General features: G+C 48.6%; 3 protein-coding genes across 3 annotated transcripts in view; all 3 read right to left on the bottom strand.

Moving 5' to 3' along the window:
- Nucleotides 1-157: 157 nt before the first annotated feature.
- Nucleotides 158-14,771, bottom strand: ik (IK cytokine). The gene is made up of 20 exons (XM_053332218.1): nt 14,607-14,771; nt 13,991-14,057; nt 13,415-13,507; nt 13,121-13,180; nt 12,868-13,035; nt 11,983-12,097; nt 11,602-11,672; nt 11,368-11,414; nt 11,005-11,168; nt 10,725-10,833; nt 10,578-10,617; nt 7,681-7,879; nt 6,407-6,425; nt 5,541-5,624; nt 5,201-5,291; nt 4,579-4,636; nt 1,642-1,730; nt 1,333-1,441; nt 576-610; nt 158-437 (listed from the first exon to the last, which is right to left on the bottom strand). The coding sequence occupies exons 1-20, from the start codon at nt 14,614-14,616 to the stop codon at nt 410-412; spliced, it is 1,656 nt and encodes a 551-aa protein (XP_053188193.1). The 5' UTR covers nt 14,617-14,771; the 3' UTR covers nt 158-409.
- A 465-nt stretch (nt 14,772-15,236) lies between these two features.
- ndufa2 (NADH:ubiquinone oxidoreductase subunit A2) lies at nt 15,237-17,185 on the bottom strand. The gene is made up of 3 exons (XM_053332247.1): nt 17,035-17,185; nt 16,297-16,403; nt 15,237-15,391 (listed from the first exon to the last, which is right to left on the bottom strand). Exons 1-3 carry the CDS (start codon nt 17,136-17,138, stop codon nt 15,300-15,302), a joined length of 303 nt encoding a protein of 100 aa, XP_053188222.1. The 5' UTR covers nt 17,139-17,185; the 3' UTR covers nt 15,237-15,299.
- Nucleotides 17,186-19,134: 1,949 nt separating this feature from the next.
- Nucleotides 19,135-21,035, bottom strand: part of LOC128371832 (A disintegrin and metalloproteinase with thrombospondin motifs 2-like) — a 30,733-nt gene continuing 28,832 nt past the window's right edge. Inside the window, 3 exon segments of the mRNA XM_053332213.1 lie at nt 19,135-20,458; nt 20,546-20,714; nt 20,930-21,001. Coding sequence (XP_053188188.1) covers nt 19,579-20,458; nt 20,546-20,714; nt 20,930-21,001 — 1,121 coding nt within the window. The 3' untranslated portion in view covers nt 19,135-19,578.

Raw genomic sequence — 21,035 nt, 5'->3', positions numbered from 1 at the left:
TTATTATCGTAACGTTAGCTAACCGCTAACTGCTAGCCGCTAACTGCTAGCCGCTAACTGCTAACAGCTAACTGTTGGATGTTTTACGGACAGGAAGTAGAAACTTGCTTCAGATCAACGACCTCGTTGGTTAAAAACGATCCAAACACACAGGAAGTGACATCACAAGTTTTTATTGACGAGTTTCTGATCAATATGTTTCATATCTGATCAAATCTAACAAAACTAATCAAACTATTAAAGTTATCAATTTATTAACAGACTGATGTTTAAAATCCTGACAGCTGATCGACCTTTGACCTTTGACCTCAGCTGATCTCACTAAAGACTCATGAGCTTAATAACAAAGATTATTGATCCATACTGATGGCGGAGCGGCAGGAAGTGATCAGTACTTGGCAGGAAGTGATCAGTACTTGGGTCTCTTCACGTCGACCCTGAAACATAAAACACAGTTTAAACCTTTAATCAATAAACTGATCAATAATAATAATATATAATAATTAATAATCAATTAAAACACAAGGACCGCCTCCTCCTCCTCTCTGATTGGCTGAAGGAATGATGACACTCACCCGTCAGCCTCCATCTTCTTCCTCTTCTCTATGATCTGAAACACATGACACATGACATCATCATGACATCATCATGACATCATCAAATAATACGTCTATGTGTATATGTGTATGTATTGTGTGTGTGTGTAGTATCATTTTTTGAAAAAGGAAGCAGGTATGTATCGTTGACTCGTTGCTCGGTCAGTAAATGAGTAACAGCTGATAACGGAGCCGATCAGACGGTTACCATGGTTACGTTGTTTTGGACCTGAACGTTGTCGTAAACATCGCACTGATCGGCTTTTTCCCTCCGTTAAGAAGACGTGAGCTGATCCTCCTCCATCCCTTACTAACCCTAACCCCGAGGGGACCACAAGATACCGAGGGGACGCGTGAAGCCAGCAGAAGCAACACGTGCAGGTCTGACACGTCCAGGTCTGACAGGTCCGGGTCTGACAGGTCCGGGTCTGACAGGTCCAGGTCTGACAGGTCCAGGTCCCAAGAAGAAGAGGAGCTCGCTTGGCTTTTCTTGGCAAAGATCAGCAGCCGGTCTCACAGCTGATCAGAACACTGCAGCAGGAAACTAACCAGTGACGGTGATACCAGCTCTCCGTCTGAACGTTCAGCAACCCTAGTATCATGGGTGTGTGTGTAGTGTGTAGTGTGTAGTGTGTAGTGTGTGTGTGTGTGTGTGTGTGTGTGTGTGTGTATATATGTGTGTGTGTAGTGTGTAGTGAGTGTGTGTAGTGTGTGTGTGTGTGTGTGTGAGTCTCACAGCACTGATCTTCTTCCACTGGCGGTCCAGTTCTGCCTTCTCATTGGTCTCTTTGAAGCGACGAGTCTTTCTCCCTTCGGACATCTTTATTCCGTACTGGAACGCAGCTCTGCAGAGATACACACATTATAATACACACTATACACACACACACACACACATTATACACACTCATGCTGGAACACAGCTCTAAAAGAAATACACAATACACACACACACACACACACGCACACACACGCACACACACGCACACACACGCACACACACACACACACACACACACACACACACACACACACAGGGACTTACTTGGGCAGAGCTTCCTTGTTGTTCATATAATCTGAATATTCTTCCTGAGTGTCGAAATCCCACCGACCCAGCGGACCCTTCTTATTACCCTGAAACACAAAGCATCTTCATCATCATCATCACCTTCATCATCACCACATCATCTTCATCATCATCCATCCATCCGTCCTCATCCTCTGACCCTGGTCGGGTCTCGGGGGCAGCAGCCTAAGCAGGAAGCCCAGACTTCCCTCTCCCCAGCCACTTCGTCCAGCTCTTCCCGGGGGATCCCGAGGCGTTCCCAGGCCAGCCGAGAGACATAGTCTCTCCAGCGTGTCCTGGGTCTCCTACCGGTGGGACGGGCCCTGAACACCTCACCAGGGAGGCGTCCGGGAGGCATCCTGACTAGATGCCCGAGCCTCCTCATCTGGCTCCTCTCAACGCGGAGGAGCAGCGGGTCTACTCCGAGCTCCTCCCGGATAACTGAGCTTCTCACCCTATCTCTAAGGGAGAGCCCAGCCAGCCTACGGAGGAAGCTCATTTCAGCCGCTTGTACCCGCCATCTTGTTCTTTGGGTCACGACCCAAAGCTCATGACCAGAGGTGAGGGTAGGAACCCAAAGCTCATGACCAGAGGTGAGGGTAGGAACCCAAAGCTCATGACCAGAGGTGAGGGTAGGAACCCAAAGCTCAGGACCAGAGGTGAGGGTAGGAACCCAAAGCTCATGACCAGAGGTGAGGGTAGGAACCCAAAGCTCATGACCAGAGGTGAGGGTAGGAACCCAAAGCTCATGACCAGAGGTGAGGGTAGGAACCCAAAGCTCAGGACCAGAGGTGAGGGTAGGAACCCAAAGCTCATGACCAGAGGTGAGGGTAGGAACCCAAAGCTCATGACCAGAGGTGAGGGTAGGAACCCAAAGCTCATGACCAGAGGTGAGGGTAGGAACCCAAAGCTCATGACCAGAGGTGAGGGTAGGAACCCAAAGCTCATGACCAGAGGTGAGGGTAGGAACCCAAAGCTCATGACCAGAGGTGAGGGTAGGAACCCAAAGCTCATGACCAGAGGTGAGGGTAGGAACCTTTCGGCTCAGCTCTCTCTTCACCACGACGGATCTGTGCAGAGTCCGCATTACTGCAGACGCCGCACCGATCCGCCTGTCGGTCTCACGCTCCATCCTTCCCTCACTGTGAACAAGACCCCGAGGTACTTGAACTCCTCCACTTGGGGCAGGATCTCATCCCCGACCCGGAGAGTGCACTCCACCCTTTTCCGGTTGAGGACCATGGACTCGGATTTGGAGGTGCTGATTCTCATCCCGGCCGCTTCACACTCGGCTGCGAACCGATCCAGTGAGAGTTGGAGGTCACGGTCTGATGAAGCCAACAGGACCACATCATCTGCAAAAAGCAGTGACCCAATCCTGAGGTCACCAAACCGGACCCCCTCCACACCCTGGCTGCACCTAGAAATCCTGTCCATAAAGATTATGAACAGGATCGGTGACAAAGGGCAGCCCTGGCGGAGTCCAACCCTCACTGGAAACAAGTCCCACTTATTACCGGCGATGTGGACCAAGCTCTGACACCGGTCATACAGGGAACGGACGGCCCTTATCAGGGGGTCCGGTACCCCGTACTCCCGGAGAACCCCCCACAGGACTCCCCGAGGGACACGGTCGAATGCCTTCTCCAAGTCCACAAAACACATGTGGACTGGTTGGGCCCCATGCACCCTCAAGGATCCTGCAGAGGGTGTAGAGCTGGTCCACAGTTCCACGGCCTGGACGAAAACCACACTGCTCCTCCTGAATCCGAGGTGCCTGCTGCCTCCGGAGTCCTACAGGCCAATAAGGTCCTATAGGACTCCTTCTGCGGCCTAGGGTGTCCTGGTGCCAAGTGCACATATGGACCCCCTTATGCCTGAACATGGTGTTGGTTATGGACAATATGTGACGAGCACAGAAGTCCAACAACAGAACACCGCTCGGGTTCAGATCGGGGGGGCCGTTCCTCCCAATCACACCCCTCCAGGTCTCGCTGTCGCCGCCAACGTGAGCGTTGAAGTCCCCCAGCAGAACGAGGGAATCCCCAGAGGGAGACTCTCCAGCCCCCCCTCCAAGGAGTCCAAGAAGGGAGGATACTCTGAGCTGCTGTTTGGACCATAGGCACAAACAACAGTCAGGATCCGTCCCCCCACCCGAAGGCGGAGGGAAGCTACCCTCTCGTCTACCGGGGTAAACTCCAACATACAGGCACCAAGCCGGGGGGCAATAAGTATTGCCACCCCTGCCCGGTGCCTCTCACCAGTGGCAACTCCAGAGTGGAAGAGAGTCCAACCCCTCTGGAGGAGACTGGTTCCAGACTGGTTCCAGAGCCCTTGCTGTGCGTCGAGGTGAGGCCGACTATATCTAGCCGGAACTTCTCAACCTCGTGCACCAGCTCAGGCTCCTTCCCCACCAGAGAGGTGACGCTCCACGTCCCTAGAGCTAGCTTCTGCAGCCGAGGATCGGACCCCTTTGGCCCCTCTCACTGGTGGTGGGTCTGTGGGAGCGGGGTCCCATGTCCCTTCTTCGGGCTGTGCCCGGTCGGGCCCCATGGGCGAAGGCCCGGCCACCAGGCGCTCGCCCCCGAGCCCCACCCCCAGGCCTGGCTCCAGGGGGGGCCCCGGTGACCCACGTCCGGGCAAGGGACACGAAAGACCAACTGTGTTGCTCGTCATTGGGGTTTTCTGAGCTACCTTTTGTCTGGCCCCTCCCCCCGGACCTGTTTGTCATGGGAGACCCTACCAGGGGCATAAAAGCCCCGACAACTGAGCTCCTGGGGTCACACACACCATCATCATCATCATCATCATCATCATCAGATGATGATGAAGATGAAGATGAGGAGTCACATGTCAGGTAAACCTTTTATTACAAACAGTGAAATACTGACTGATCAATAATCAGCTGATAGTTACCTGATCCATCTTACTGTAGTCCACCTCTTCATCACTGTCCACCGCCAGGTCATCCATCCTACACACACACACACAGACACACACACACACACACACACACAGATACACACACACACACACACACACACACACACACACAGATACACACACACACACACACACACACACACACACACATATATACATATTTAAATATTCGAGTGTATCTTACGTAGCAGGGTAATAGTGTGTGTGTATTTTTCTATCCTGGTGGGGACCGACTCCTGGTTTCCATGGGAACGAGCATTGGAATCAATAGGAAACAGCCTCCTGATAGGCCTGGTCCCCACAAGGATGGTTTTCCTGACCACTGTGTTCACACACGGCGTGTGTGTGTGTGTGTGTGTGTGTGTGTATGTGTGTATGTGTGTGTATCTTACGTAGCAGGGTAACAGTGTGTGTGTGTATGTGTGTGTGTGTATGTGTGTATGTGTGTGTGTGTATGTGTGTGTGTGTGTGTGTGTGTGTGTGTGTGTATCTTACGTAGCAGGGTAACAGTGTGTGTGTGTGTGTGTGTGTGTGTGTGTGTATCTTACGTAGCAGGGTAACAGTGTGTGTGTGTGTGTGTGTGTGTGTATCTTACGTAGCAGGGTAACACTCAGCGTATGAGTTCGATCCTCCAAAGAAATCTCCCAGCTGTTCTTTCCCGTCTCTGTCTCTCCGTCCTGGAGCAGTACTGCTAGTTAAAGACAATACTACTACAAGTACTACTACAAGTACTACTACATCACAGTACTGCCAGTTAAAGACAATACTACTACAAGTACTACAAGTACTACTACATCACAGTACTGCCAGTTAAAGACAATACTACTACAAGTACTACAAGTACTACAAGTACTACTACAAGTACTACTACATCACAGTACTACAGAAAGCCCCGCCCCCGTCTCTTGCTGTGACCAATAGTAAATAAGGATATGAATCCTGGCCCGGCCATTGGCTGCCTGCTGCTCCTGCAAACTTCTCATTGATCATTTTGATCTGTTCTCTGACTGATCCAGGACCTGAGAGTGAGACAGGTAGAGAGAGAGACAGGTAGAGAGAGAGGTAGAGAGTGAGACAGGTAGAGAGACAGACAGGTGGAGAGACAGACAGGTGGAGAGAGACAGGTAGAGAGACAGGTAGAGAGAGAGAGACAGGTAGAGAGAGAGACAGGTAGAGAGACAGGTAGAGAGACAGGTAGAGAGAGAGAGAGAGAGAGAGAGAGAGACAAGTAGAGAGACAGACAGGCAGGTAGAGAGACAGACAGGTGGAGAGAGAGACAGGTAGAGAGAGAGACAGACAGGTGGAGAGACAGACAGGTGGAGAGAGAGACAGGTAGAGAGAGAGACAGACAGGTGGAGAGACAGGCAGGTAGAGAGAGAGACAGGTAGAGAGAGAGAGGTAGAGAGACAGACAGGCAGGTAGAGAGAGAGACAGGTAGAGAGACAGACAGGCAGGTAGAGAGAGAGACAGGTAGAGAGAGAGAGGTAGAGAGACAGACAGGCAGGTAGAGAGAGAGACAGGTAGAGAGACAGACAGGCAGGTAGAGAGACAGACAGGTGGAGAGAGAGACAGGTAGAGAGAGAGACAGACAGGTGGAGAGACAGGCAGGTAGAGAGAGAGACAGGTAGAGAGAGAGAGGTAGAGAGACAGACAGGCAGGTAGAGAGAGAGACAGGTAGAGAGACAGACAGGCAGGTAGAGAGAGAGACAGGTAGAGAGAGAGAGGTAGAGAGAGAGACCTTCAGACTTTTTAGATAATTGATAATGAGAGTAATCTAATGAGAGTAAATGAAGTGATTTACCTGAGTCTACGTCCAGCACCTGCAGAGACACACAGAGAGACATGTTAGACAGGGAACAATACACACACCTGTCTCACCTCCACCTGTCTCACCTCCACCACACACCTGTCTGTCCCCCATCACACACACCTGTCTCACCTCCACCTGCCTGTCCCCCATCACACACACCTGTCTGTCTCTCTATACCTGTCTGTCCCCCACCACACACACCTGTCTGTCTCTCTACACCTGTCTGTCCCCCATCACACACCTGTCTGTCTCTCTACACCTGTCTGTCCCCCATCACACACCTGTCTGTCTCTCTACACCTGTCTGTCTCTCTACACATGTCTGTCCCTCTCCACCTGTCTGTCCCCCACCACACACACCTGTCTGTCTCTCTACACCTGTCTGTCCCCCACCACACACACCTGTCTGTCTCTCTACACCTGTCTGTCCCCCATCACACACCTGTCTGTCTCTCTACACCTGTCTGTCCCCCACCACACACACCTGTCTGTCCCCCACCACACACACCTGTCTGTCCCCCACCACACACACCTGTCTGTCTCTCTACACCTGTCTGTCCCTACCTGTCCCACCTCCCCCACCACCTCTCTGTCCCCCTCCACCTCTCTGTCCCCCTCCACCTGTCTATCTCTCTCCACTTGTCTGTCCCCCTCCACCTGTCTATCTCTCTCCACTTGTCTGTCCCCCTCCACCTGTCTGTCCCCCTCCACCTCTCTGTCCCCCTCCACCTGTCTATCTCTCTCCACCTCTCTGTCCCCCTCCACCTGTCTATCGCTCTCCACTTGTCTGTTCCCCTCCACCTGTCTATCACTCTCCACCTGTCTGTCCCCCACCACCTGTCTCACCTCTACCTGTCTGTCCCTCTCCACCTGTCTGTCCCCCACCACCTGTCTCACCTCTACCTGTCTATCTCTCTCCACGTGTCTGTCCCCCTCTACCTGTCTATCTCTCTCCACCTCTCTGTCCCCCTCCACCTGTCTATCTCTCTCCACCTCTCTGTCCCCCTCCACCTGTCTATCTCTCTCCACTTGTCTGTCCCCCTCCACCTGTCTATCGCTCTCCACTTGTCTGTTCCCCTCCACCTGTCTATCTCTCTCCACCTGTCTGTCCCCCACCACCTGTCTCACCTCTACCTGTCTGTCCCTCTCCACCTGTCTGTCCCCCACCACCTGTCTCACCTCTACCTGTCTATCTCTCTCCACGTGTCTGTCCCCCTCCACCTGTCTGTCCCCCTCCACCCGTCTGTCCCCCTCCACCTGTCTCACCTGCTCGTCTCCTCGTGGCTTCTCAAAGTAACTGTGTCTGCGGCTCTTGCTGTCGTCCTCTCTCTCTCTCTCTCTGTCTCTCTCTCTCTCCCGCTCTCTCTCCCGCTCTCTCTCTCGGTCTCGGTGGCGGTCTTTGTCTTTGGGAGGTTTGGAGGACGTGGTGTTGGACGGGATGTAGTCCCCGATGTCCTCAAAGATGCTGAAAGAGTCAGAGACAGAGCCACAGAGTCAGAGTCAGAGACAAAGAGAGACAGAGACAGAGACAGAGTCAGAGACAGAGCCACAGAGTCAGAGTCAGAGACAGAGACAGAGAGTCAGAGACAGAGAGTCAGAGAGTCAGAGTCAGAGTCAGAGACAGAGACAGAGACAGAGAGTCAGAGACAGAGTCAGAGACAGAGACAGAGACAGAGTCAGAGTCAGAGACAGAGCCACAGAGTCAGAGTCAGAGACAGAGACAGAGAGTCAGAGACAGAGAGTCAGAGAGTCAGAGTCAGAGTCAGAGACAGAGACAGAGACAGAGAGTCAGAGACAGAGTCAGAGACAGAGACAGAGACAGAGTCAGAGACAGAGCCACAGAGTCAGAGTCAGAGACAGAGACAGAGAGTCAGAGACAGAGAGTCAGAGTCAGAGACAGAGAGACAGAGACAGAGAGTCAGAGTCAGAGACAGAGAGTCAGAGAGTCAGAGTCAGAGACAGAGAGAGAGAGTCAGAGTCAGAGACAGAGAGTCAGAGACAGAGACAGAGTCAGAGACAGAGAGTCAGAGACAGAGACAGAGACAGAGAGTCAGAGACAGAGAGACAGAGACAGAGAGTCAGAGTCAGAGACAGAGACAGAGTCAGAGACAGAGAGTCAGAGACAGAGACAGAGAGTCAGAGACAGAGAAACAGAGACAGAGAGTCAGAGTCAGAGTCAGAGTCAGAGAGTCAGAGACAGAGAGTCAGAGAGAGTCAGAGACAGAGAGTCAGAGACAGAGAGACAGAGTCAGAGACAGAGAGTCAGAGACAGAGAGTCAGAGACAGAGAGTCAGAGACAGAGACAGAGAGTCAGAGACAGAGTCAGAGACAGAGAGTCAGACACAGAGAGACAGAGTCAGAGACAGAGAGTCAGAGACAGAGTCAGAGAGTCAGAGACAGAGTCAGAGAGTCAGAGACAGTCAGAGACAGAGAGTCAGAGACAGAGAGTCAGAGTCAGAGAGTCAGAGTCAGAGACAGAGAGACAGAGTCAGAGTCAGAGAGTCAGAGACAGAGAGTCAGAGACAGAGAGTCAGAGACAGAGAGACAGAGTCAGAGACAGAGAGTCAGAGACAGAGTCAGAGACAGAGAGTCAGAGACAGAGAGTCAGAGACAGAGAGTCAGAGACAGAGAGTCAGAGTCAGAGACAGAGAGACAGAGTCAGAGTCAGAGAGTCAGAGACAGAGAGTCAGAGAGAGTCAGAGACAGAGAGTCAGAGACAGAGAGACAGAGTCAGAGACAGAGAGTCAGAGACAGAGTCAGAGTCAGAGACAGAGCCACAGAGTCAGAGTCAGAGACAGAGACAGAGAGTCAGAGACAGAGAGTCAGAGAGTCAGAGTCAGAGTCAGAGACAGAGACAGAGACAGAGAGTCAGAGACAGAGTCAGAGACAGAGACAGAGACAGAGTCAGAGACAGAGCCACAGAGTCAGAGTCAGAGACAGAGACAGAGAGTCAGAGACAGAGAGTCAGAGTCAGAGACAGAGAGACAGAGACAGAGAGTCAGAGTCAGAGACAGAGAGTCAGAGAGTCAGAGTCAGAGACAGAGAGAGAGAGTCAGAGTCAGAGACAGAGAGTCAGAGACAGAGACAGAGTCAGAGACAGAGAGTCAGAGACAGAGACAGAGAGTCAGAGACAGAGAGACAGAGACAGAGAGTCAGAGTCAGAGACAGAGACAGAGTCAGAGACAGAGAGTCAGAGACAGAGACAGAGAGTCAGAGACAGAGAAACAGAGACAGAGAGTCAGAGTCAGAGTCAGAGAGTCAGAGACAGAGAGTCAGAGAGAGTCAGAGACAGAGAGTCAGAGACAGAGAGACAGAGTCAGAGACAGAGAGTCAGAGACAGAGAGTCAGAGACAGAGACAGAGAGTCAGAGACAGAGTCAGAGACAGAGAGTCAGACACAGAGAGACAGAGTCAGAGACAGAGAGTCAGAGACAGAGTCAGAGAGTCAGAGACAGAGTCAGAGAGTCAGAGACAGTCAGAGACAGAGAGTCAGAGACAGAGAGTCAGAGTCAGAGAGTCAGAGTCAGAGACAGAGAGACAGAGTCAGAGTCAGAGAGTCAGAGACAGAGAGTCAGAGACAGAGAGACAGAGTCAGAGACAGAGAGTCAGAGACAGAGTCAGAGACAGAGAGTCAGAGACAGAGAGTCAGAGAGTCAGAGACAGAGAGTCAGAGTCAGAGACAGAGAGACAGAGTCAGAGTCAGAGAGTCAGAGACAGAGAGTCAGAGAGAGTCAGAGACAGAGAGTCAGAGACAGAGAGACAGAGTCAGAGACAGAGAGTCAGAGACAGAGAGACAGAGTCAGAGACAGAGAGTCAGAGACAGAGTCAGAGTCAGAGACAGAGCCACAGAGTCAGAGTCAGAGACAGAGAGTCAGAGACAGAGAGTCAGAGTCAGAGACAGAGAGTCAGAGACAGAGAGTCAGAGACAGAGAGTCAGAGAGTCAGAGACAGAGAGTCAGAGACAGAGAGTCAGAGTCAGAGAGTCAAAGTCAGAGACAGAGAGTCAGAGACAGAGACAGAGAGTCAAAGTCAGTCAGAGAGTCAGAGTCAGAGAGACAGAGACAGAGAGTCAGAGTCAGAGACAGAGAGACAGAGACAGAGACAGAGAGTCAGAGACAGAGAGTCAGAGACAGATCAGAGCAGCAGCTGCAGAGATTAACTGACCTGATATCAGCTTCAGGAGCTCTCTTATCGTCCAGTTTACCTGAAACACAAACACAATATCATGAAATCACCTCTAACAGCCTCAGTGATGATGATGATGGTGATGATGATGATGATGATGATGAAGATGATGTCAGCAGCAGTTACCTTTCTCCTTCTTCTTCATCTTCTTGTGGCGAGTTCCCTGTCGGAGGTACGACAGGATCTGAGTCAGCTTGGAGATCACGATGTCGTTGGTGGTCAGAGTCGTCTGAGCCTGAGGAGACAAGGACACAAGGACACAAGGACATGAGGACACAAGGACATGAGGACATGAGGACACAAGGACATGAGGACACAAGGACAGGTGTAGGGGGACCAGGTCTAGGGGGACCAGGTCTGGGGGGACCAGGTCTAGGGGGACCAGGTCTAGGGGGACCAGGTTTACCTCCATGCTGGGACAGTCAGCCTTGCTGCGGATCAGGGTTGTCGGGATGTCGGTGTCGGTGAACTCATCGTCCAGATCCACGACGTAGGCCATCCTGCCCGGCAGGAAGAGCTCGTTCCTCTCCACCTGACCCGTCCTGAACACCACGCGGTAGATGTTCCTGCCTGAGAGAACATAGAACCGGTTAGAACCAGATCTACCACGCGGTAGATGTTCCTACCTGAGAGGAGAACACATACAGGTAAGTACACACCTGCACAGGTACGAAGCGGTAAGAACAGGTTAGAACCGGTTAGAACAGGTTAGAACAGGTTAGAACCGGTTAGAACCGGTTAGAACAGGTGAGTAGAGGATCAAACTCACCCAGACGAGTCTTAAACTCGATCTTCTCCTCCGGCTCCACGTCTTTCCTAAGAGGTCAAAGGTCAGACAGACAGGTCAGATACGTATGTGTATATATTCATTACTTACGTACATGCTGGTTATTCTTTAGTTTATCTTATCCAAATATGATTCTAATATTTGAACCCTGAACGAGACCGGGTTCTGTTGTCATGGTTACATACTAAACCTGGTTCTGTTGTCATGGTTACATACTTGGCCTCTTTCTGGACTTTCTCCATCATGTCTTCTTCTTCTTTCTCCTTGCTGGTGATTTCAGCTCTGACCTGCAACGTGAAATACACCAATGTTATAGGATGAAGTATACAGTATAGTATGTAGTATATACTATAGTACATAGTACATACTGTATACTATATACTATAGTATACAGTATATATTATATATTGTGTAGTAATGATGTTTTGAGGTCACAGAAATGTTGTTCAGACCTTCTGCAGAAGAGCAGTATGTAGCATGTAGTATGTAGCATGTAGCTTGTAGTATATAGTATGTAGCTTGTATCTCCTGCAGCAGAGCGGTATGTTGTATATAGCGTGTAGCATGTAGTATGTAGCATTAGCATGTAGCATGTACCTTCTGCAGCAGAGCGAAGTCCAGACCTTTCACCAAGTGAGTATGCTCCATGTCACCTCCCAAGAACTTAGACTCCTGGATGAGCTGCCGACGCTTCTCTGCTGCAGACTTATCTCTGCAACACACACACATTACACACATTATATACACACACACACACACACACACACACATTACACACATTAAACACATTATAGACACACACACATATTATACACACACACACGCGCTTTTACTACCTCGAGGGGACTCCTGACAGGGTGCTGTACTGTGGGGTCCAGCCTTTCTAAAAGGGTCTACAGACATAATTTTAATTCCTAAATTCATCATAATACTGTTTGAACAAAAAAAAAACAACTCATAAATCTGAAACCTGAATTTTGCCCCCCTTGTTGGGACCCGTAATGCTAACGTCTATTAGCATGAAGTTGACATCACTGTTAGCCACAGTACAATTCATGTTCAGTATTTGAACAAATGTTGGATTGAAACCCAGGGGGCTAATCGCTAAGCTAACATGCTAATACGAAGCTAACATGCTAATATACACACTTACATACTGCAGTACCGTGTGTGACCTCTGGGGTTCACACACAGTCAGGAAAACCATCCTTGTGGGGACCAGGCCTATCAGGAGGCTGTTTGCTATTGATTCCAATGCTCGTTGCCATGGAAACCAGGAGTCGGTTCCCACAGGGTTGGTAATATGTCAGGTTGCGGTCCCCACCAAGATAGAAAAACCAACACACACACACACACACACACACACACACACACACACACACGCCTCCGCCGTGGGGCCTACAGTAACACTCACGCCTCCGCCGTGGGGCCTACAGTAACACACTCACGCCTCCGCCGTGGGGCCTACAGTAACACACTCACGCCTCCGCCGTGGGGCCCACTGCTCTGTAATTGGCCGTCGTGCTGATCAGCTCCGTCTCTTCGTAATCTTTGTTGACTCCGTCTCGGCGCTCTCTCGCTCGGTCGCGGTATTTCTCCGCTAGCTCGCGCTCTCGCTCCATCTCCTGCTGACGGAGCTTAGCGTAGTAACTGAAACAGACCATCAATAATCAATAATCAATAATCGATAACATGTGATCAATAACTGGGTTTGAGTTTATGATCGTGGTCTCACCTCTTCTTCTTCCTCCTTCGAGCTGCAGGATCCTCGTCCTCGTTGTAGTCCCTCGGCATTCTGGGAAATACACACAGTCACTACCTTCACCATCAGGATCAGTGATTATAGATTATAGATTAATGTAGATTATAGATTATAGATTAATATAGATTACTGATTATAGATTAATATAGATTACTGATTATAGATTATAGATTACTGATAACTGACTAAGGCTGTAATTGATGATTCTGTGTTCTGAATATTTGCCGATTGATCGATAATCAATACGTCTCCGTCTCGTTGACTCACTCATGATGTCGGGATTTGGAGGGCGGAGCCGACGAGGGCGTCGCCCGCGGCGTCATCAGCAGCTTCCTGAAGTCATCGTTGGTTAGCTTTGACCTGCGGAGACACGGAGACGTTACGATAAAACAACCAAACAGGAAGTTACGATAAAATAACCAAACAGAAGTTACGATAAAATAACCAAACAGAAGTTACGATAAAATAAACAAACAGGAAGTTACGATAAAATAACCAAACAGAAGTTACGATAAAATAACCAAACAGGAAGTTACGATAAAATAACCAAACAGAAGTTACGATAAAATAACCAAACAGGAGGTTACGATAAAATAACCAAACAGGAGGTTACGATAAAATAACCAAACAGAAGTTACGATAAAATAACCAAACAGAAGTTACGATAAAATAAACAAACAGGAAGTTACGATAAAATAACCAAACAGAAGTTACGATAAAATAACCAAACAGGAAGTTACGATAAAATAACCAAACAGAAGTTACGATAAAATAACCAAACAGGAGGTTACGATAAAATAACCAATATATATATCGGAGCATGCGCAGTATCGTGATACTCACTGCGCGGCCGCGCGGTGATCGTCCACCTCGTGCCCGTCAGGCGCGAGCGGGTTGGAGTAGCTCTCAGCTGCAACAGGAAACACAACAATCAATAACTCATCTGATCAATAACATAACATAACATTAAACATTAGCTCAGTCAGGTTTACATTTATTAATCATTTTATTATTATTTATTTATTTTAACTTCAAACGTAAAAACGGAGAAAAATAAAAATCTAAGAGAGAAATAATCTGTTTCTGATCAGGACCTCAGCAGTTAAATAAAATAATAAATAATATCTACTAATCTGATCACTGATCACATCTATGGATTACTGAGTCTCAATAATATTAATTAGTATTTTAATTTACCATCTTGGTTGTTTTTAATATTTTCTTCATTAACAGATAAATTAAAGTTTTAACAGGCTCATTAAACACTGAAGCATTAAATACTGACTCACATCACTCATGTAAGTTTAATTTAACATCACAGAGTTTACTGAGAAACTCTCTAACAGGGTTTAATATGTTTATACTGTAAACGCAGCTCAGTAGCAGCTAGCTCAGTAGCAGCTAGTTCAAGCTAGGATGCTAACGGTGTGTTAGCCTGCTAATAAACGCAGCATCTTACTCTCAGGCATCTCTGCGGAGGCTCGGTGCTCTGCCCGGTAATCTGCCCGGTAATGTGCCCGGTGCTCTGCTGTCCGGTGCTCTGCTGTCCGGTAATGAACGGAAACCTCCCGGTGTGTTTTCTCTCTGCTGTTAGCTGTTAGCTGTTAGCTTCGCTCTGTTATGATCACTGAATATCCGTCACTTCCTCTTTGAACTGTGACGCCATGACGTACAGACGCGTCACGACGTTGTTTACATTTACAACATTCAGACGTTGCGTGTCTCCTTTAGACATTAACAGACCTCTGTCACATCTATTAACAATATTAATAATAATATTAATGATGATAATATTATTATTAATATTGATCTCATCAGGTGAAACAGAACAGATATCTGTAGTTCAGTCTAATATGATGATACTTCATTACAAATACAGAGAGAGAAATGTCTTACTAACTGATCATACATATAATCCTGATGTATGAACTGATCATATATATATATCTATATATATACACATTTATTTATACCCGTCACCTTCATCAATAACTGTGAATAATAGAAATAAAGCAGCAGAATCAGAGACATTAATAATATTTATTCACATCAACACATTTTACAAGCTCAGTCTGGACTGAACCATCCGGCCACAGGAGGGGGGGGGCGTTAAGGTTTGGACTGAACCATCCAGCTGGGGGGGGGGGGGGGTTTAATGTTTGGACTGAACCAGCGTCTGCAGACTTTTGGCCACCTGGTCAGCTGACATGTTCTCCACTGAGACGCTGCTCTCCTTCCCGAAGTCTGAAACAACACACACAATCAGTTAGTGATCAGTGATCAGTTAGTGATCAGTTAGTGATCAGTGATCAGTTAGTGATCAGTCAGTGAACAGTGATCAGTTAGTGATCAGTGATCAGTTAGTGATCAGTTAGTGATCAGTAAGTATCAGAGCCAGGATACAGCAGCAGTAATCCAAGCTGCTGATAATGAGAGCATGAATGAACTTTTAGTTCCAGCTGTTTCTCAGGCAGCAGGTTAGATGTTAAAGTTCAGGTCAGCCGAGGTGAACTCTGACCCTTAACCAGATATAATCAATAATCTATATAATGTTTCCTGCATTCATCAGGAGGAAGTTCAGCTCATTCACTCACTGATGAGATCAATAGTTCCTCAGTGAAAGTTACAGACTGTAGTGTGACTGAAATATAGAGCTGAGTGTGTCTGACCAGCTTTGATAGGAGAGTTAGTCCATAATCTGAGCTAGTGGAAGCAGATAGATCTCAGTTAGTTCATCTACTCACACTAAATACTCTCTAAACCACTGCAGCACAGAGCTGCTCATCAGCTGGATCAATGATCAGCTGTATCAGTGATCAGCTGTATTTTGAAGGCCTGGGGAACCTGAGGAACCTGGGGAACCTGAGGAACCTGGGGAACCTCAGGAACCTGGGGAACCTGAGGAACCTGGGGAACCTGGGGAACCTGAGGAACCTGAGGAACCTGGGATACATCTGGAGCTCTGCAGCATGTCTAAGCGTGTCTGTTAGAGTTGTATGAGCCAGCAGGATGAACTACAGGACAGGAAGGACCAGTGATGATGTCATTCCTGAGCTGGAGACACACTGTTTGTCTTATCACTGATATAATCCCAAATATATCCCATAATATTCTATCTGTGAAATACCCCCCCCCCCCCCCCATCTCACCGTATCTGGCCCAAAGTCGAGCCTGGACTCCGGAGCATTCTCTGATCAGGATGGGAAACTCAGGGTTCGACTGCTTCAGTTCAACATAGTGCTGCTCCACAAAGTCCCTGAAACACACAGGGGTCAAAGGTCAGAGGTCAGATACAGAGTAGACAGAGTATCAAGCCATCCCTTATTATTATTATTACTATTATTATTATTATAATCTGAAGCTCATACTACTGTAATAACTCACTCTGCCTCCTCTGTGATTACCAGATGTTTAATGTTCATATGAAGATAAACAGCTGCTTTAATAGCGCCGTGAAGTTAGTCTGAGGTTAAAGCTTTATGACAACCTGCATGACGTCATGAGGCTCTGCTATGACGTCATGAAGCTCTGCTATGACGTCATGAGGCTCTGCTAGGACGTCATGAAGCTCAATGCAAGTGATTGGAGGCTTGGTATTGATTGATGTAGGTCAGATAATATGAAATAAACACTCTTCTATAGAAAATGAATGAATTATAAAACATTTGTATAAAATAAAAGGTGCAAATATCAGCGGAGAGTCTGATTATTAAAGCTCCAACCTCAGACCGACTTCACCGCGGAGCTTTAATAAAGTTTATTATTGATCTGACCTGAAGCTAACGGCTAGCGGCTAGCTGCTAACAGAGTGAATGGCTGTTCCCTCCTGCCCCCCCTCCCCTCACCTACCCCCCCTAACCCCTCTACCTGCCCCCCCCTCCTCTCACCTGGCCCCCTGGCTGGCCGCTGAGGTCTGACAGAGGTGGACTCGGACCTCTCGGAGGTTTCTACTGAGAGTGGACCCGATGCTTCTCACTGCTGCTGCCGCCATGTTTGCTTCCTGCTGAAGGACGTGAAGTCCCGCCCTCCTCCGCCTCTCATTGGACAGCACTTCTACTACTTCCGCTTCCTCTGTTGGTGTTTATTGTGTTTACCGCCACCTGCTGGACCGGAGGCGGAACTATTAAACCTTTATATATTTAACTGTGTGTGTGGGACAGTGTAATATGTGTTACCAAGTTTAATGTCTCATGTGTGTTTGTAATACTGTTAAAACCTAATAAAATATGTGAATATGCAGCTGTAGGGTTAGGGTTGGGGTTAGGGTTAGGGTTAGGGTTGGTAACTTCATTAACACCAGATCGATTTGCTCTGACGCTGATTCATGTTCTGTGATCGGCTGCACAACAGATCAGCTGTTCCACACAGACTCAGGTTTATGCTGTTCCACACAGACTCAGGTTTATGCTGTTCCACACAGACTCAGGTTTATGCTGTTCCACACAGACTCAGGTTCATACTGTTCCACACAGACTCAGGTTCATGCTGTTCCACACAGACTCAGGTTCATGCTGTTCCACACAGACTCAGGTTCATGCTGTTTCAAACAGACTCAGGTTCATGCTGTTCCACACAGACTCAGGTTCATGCTGTTCCACACAGACTCAGGTTCATGCTGTTCCACACAGACTCAGGTTTATGCTGTTCCACACAGACTCAGGTTTATGCTGTTCCACATAGACTCAGGTTTATGCTGTTCCACATAGACTCAGGTTTATGCTGTTCCACACAGACTCAGGTTTATGCTGTTCCACACAGACTCAGGTTTATGCTGTTCCACATAGACTCAGGTTTATGCTTTCCACACAGACTCAGGTTTATGATGTTCCACATAGACTCAGGTTTATGCTGTTCCACATAGACTCAGGTTTATGCTGTTCCACATAGACTCAGATTCATGCTGTTCCACACAGACTCAGGTTCATGCTGTTCCACATAGACCCAGGTTTATGCTGTTCCACACAGACTCAGATTCATGCTGTTCCACACAGACTCAGATTCATGCTGTTCCACACAGACTCAGGTTTATGCTGTTCCACATAGACCCAGGTTTATGCTGTTCCACACAGACTCAGGTTCATGCTGTTCCACATAGACTCAGGTTTATGCTGTTCCACACAGACTCAGGTTTATGCTGCTGAGAGAGAGGCTAAGGACACAGGCCTACTGTTGGTGATGAGGCTCATCCACTGAGACCAGATCTCCCTAACCCCTAACCCCTATCCCATAACCCCCAACCCTAACCCCTAACCCTGATACCTAACCCCTAACCCTGATACCTAACCCCCGTTCCAACACCTCGTGTCATGGAAAGAAGACACGATGCAGACTTCCTGACCATCACTAGGAGTATGAACTCTGTTTTATGTTTCAGTTGAACAATTTGAATAAATATTATTTTATTTTTTAACATTTCTTGCAAACTAATCTGTATCAACATCAGTGTTCATGTGTTGTAAATCAGTTCCTGGTGTTGTGATGCTTTATTGAGTCCAGCAGGTGGCAGCAGAGACCAGGACTTTATATAACCAGCCAGAGACTGACTTCATGCTCTCACACTAACTCCAGCCACAGACTGACTTCATGTTCTCACACTAACTTCATACTTCATCTTTGTTTCTGACCAAACTCTCATAATGAAGGAACAGAGGAATAGAATATATCTTTCTCACACACACACACACACACACACACACACACACACACACACACACACACACACACACCTTGTGAACAGATTAGTTTGTTAGTTTGGATCCAAACATGAAGACAAATATAGAAAAATCAGCAGAATGATCCTTTAATTGAGTGTTTGTTCACCACTGAGACTGAAGGAGCTTTACCCTCGTTACCATCTTTACCAAGTAAAAGGTTCATTTAGAAAGTTGTGCAGAAAATAAACACTGAACCTGTTAGAACACCATGTGATCATGTGATCATGTGATCATGTGATCGTGTGACCATGTGATCATGTGATCATGTGACCATGTGATCATGTGATCAGGTGATCATGTCACCAGGTGATCATGTGATCATGTGTGCAGCATAAAGAAATGATCTTGTGGTTCAGGAGTCGTAACATCAGCAGCTGGATGAGACTTTGCTTTATTTGAGATTATCTTTTACAAACATCATGAAACCAACAAGTGAAAACCAGCTGAAGCTGAACAGACCAGGATCAGGATCAGGATCAGGATCAGGATCAGGACCTGGATCTGGATTTCTGCAGGAAGCTGAAGCAAACCGTCCACATCCTGGTCTGACACGGTTGACGATACTTGACATTGATTTAAGAACCTGTAAGTATGAGCTCTGAACGTGTCAGGAAACAGGAAGCTGGACTCTGCAGTCTGTGTCTCGTAGAGTTCGTTAGCGTTAGCAGGAAGTGAGCGAGCTGCACATGCGGTGAAAAAAAAAGTGCTTCAATGTTTTTATAATCCGGCGTGTCTCCGCTCAGTCCTGCCGACTCGGCTCCTGCTCGGCCGCCTCAGGAGATCCTGACGCCGCTTCTCGTTCAGAAGCTCCTGGATGCGTTTGTTTTGTGTTCGCTCGCGGAACGGAGGCAAGCGCGGCACGAAGTAGCTCTGCTGCCTCGCGGCGTCCCCGTCCACGCCGACGATCCGGTACGAGACCTCGTCCACCGAGTTGTTGTCTCTCTGGGAGGACGGACCGAACGCCGGCGACGGGGTCGGTTCAGGTTCTGATGGATTAAGTTGAGTTTTGAGGCTCCGCCCCCCGGATGTTTTGTTCAGTGATGATGTCACGGTGATGATGTCATCAGTCCACAGTGCGGTGGGGAAGTCTGGGACGGCAGACGTGCTGACCGGTGCCAGCGTTGACCTTTGACCGTCAGTAGTTACCATGGGAACCGTGGGAGTGGTTGCTTTCTTCCTGAACAAATATGGCGGAGCAGTTTTTCTTGTACGTCTTGTAGTAGCGGTCCTGGTCCTGGTGGTACTGGTACTGGTACTGGTGGTCCTGGTGGTAGTGGTGGGACTGGTGGTACTGGTGGTCCTGGTGGTGGTGGTACTGGTACTGGTGGTGGTTGCTGGCATATCAGGAATCTCAATCGGGATCTCAGGGTCCTCGTAGGATGAGTACTCGTCGTAATCTTCGTACTCCACATAAACGAAGTCGGTGCTGCTCCTGCTGGTTGGGGGCGGAGTCACAGCGATGCTGGCAGGGGGCGGAGTCACGGTGATGCTGGCAGGGGGCGGAGTCACAGTGATGCTGGTGGGTGGCGTGATGATGTCACTGACAATGGAGGAGCTGGACACTGAGGTCGCCGTCTCTGTGGTCAGACTCCACGAGCTACGAGACGCAGATGGAGGAGAATTTGTGATATTTTGGATCAACAAGTAAAAAGTGACGAGGTGGTTGTGTCTCTTTGCGGCTCACCTGCTGCCCGGCGAGCTCGTGCTGCTGAAGTTGCTGAAGTTGTCAGAGTTGTTGAAGTTGCCTTCGCTGCAGGACTTGCAGCACATCTGTCGGTATCCAGCGATGGAGCAGTATCGACTCAACACCTCCCTCCGGCAAAGCATAGATCGATCACCACGGCAACGCTGTCCTGGAGACAGAGCGGGAGCAGCTGTCAGATGCTAGTAAAGTGAAGTTAAAGCAGAGATAAAAACAGTAGTGCTGCAGCTGATTCTCCATAATGTGACGTTATGAGAGGACCGCTAACAGTAGTTAACTGTGGCTAACAGTAGCTAACTGTGGCTAACAGCTTTCTGCAGACAGACACAAGCAGCAGGATTTGAGTTGAGGTTTCAGGTTCGTTACTGTAGGAGATCTTTGCAGGGAAGTCCCAGTTGGACCTGGACAGCCACTGGATGATGGAGTTCCTCTGGTCGCCTGCAGAGGGAGACAAACACACTCAGACTCCCAG

This window comes from Scomber japonicus, chromosome 13 (genome assembly GCF_027409825.1).
Source record: "Scomber japonicus isolate fScoJap1 chromosome 13, fScoJap1.pri, whole genome shotgun sequence".
Lineage (NCBI taxonomy): Eukaryota > Metazoa > Chordata > Actinopteri > Scombriformes > Scombridae > Scomber > Scomber japonicus.
This window is presented reverse-complemented; position numbering and strand designations above follow the sequence as displayed.

What these genes read in the sequence shown, in the direction of transcription:
- ik (XM_053332218.1), bottom strand. An exon ending in AAAGTCCAGAAAGAGGCCAA is followed by an intron (nt 11,415 to 11,601) that starts GTATGTAACCAT and finishes TTGACCTCTTAG; the next exon opens with GAAAGACGTGGAGCCGGAGG. An exon ending in GCTCCTGAAGCTGATATCAG is followed by an intron (nt 7,880 to 10,577) that starts GTCAGTTAATCT and finishes TGACTCTTTCAG; the next exon opens with CATCTTTGAGGACATCGGGG.
- ndufa2 (XM_053332247.1), bottom strand. Translation starts at nt 17,138, where the DNA reads ATGGCGGCAGCAGCAGTGAGAAGCATCGGGTCCACTCTCAGTAGAAAC. An exon ending in GCGGCCAGCCAGGGGGCCAG is followed by an intron (nt 16,404 to 17,034) that starts GTGAGAGGAGGG and finishes TGTGTGTTTCAG; the next exon opens with GGACTTTGTGGAGCAGCACT. An exon ending in TCGACTTTGGGCCAGATACG is followed by an intron (nt 15,392 to 16,296) that starts GTGAGATGGGGG and finishes GTGTTGTTTCAG; the next exon opens with ACTTCGGGAAGGAGAGCAGC.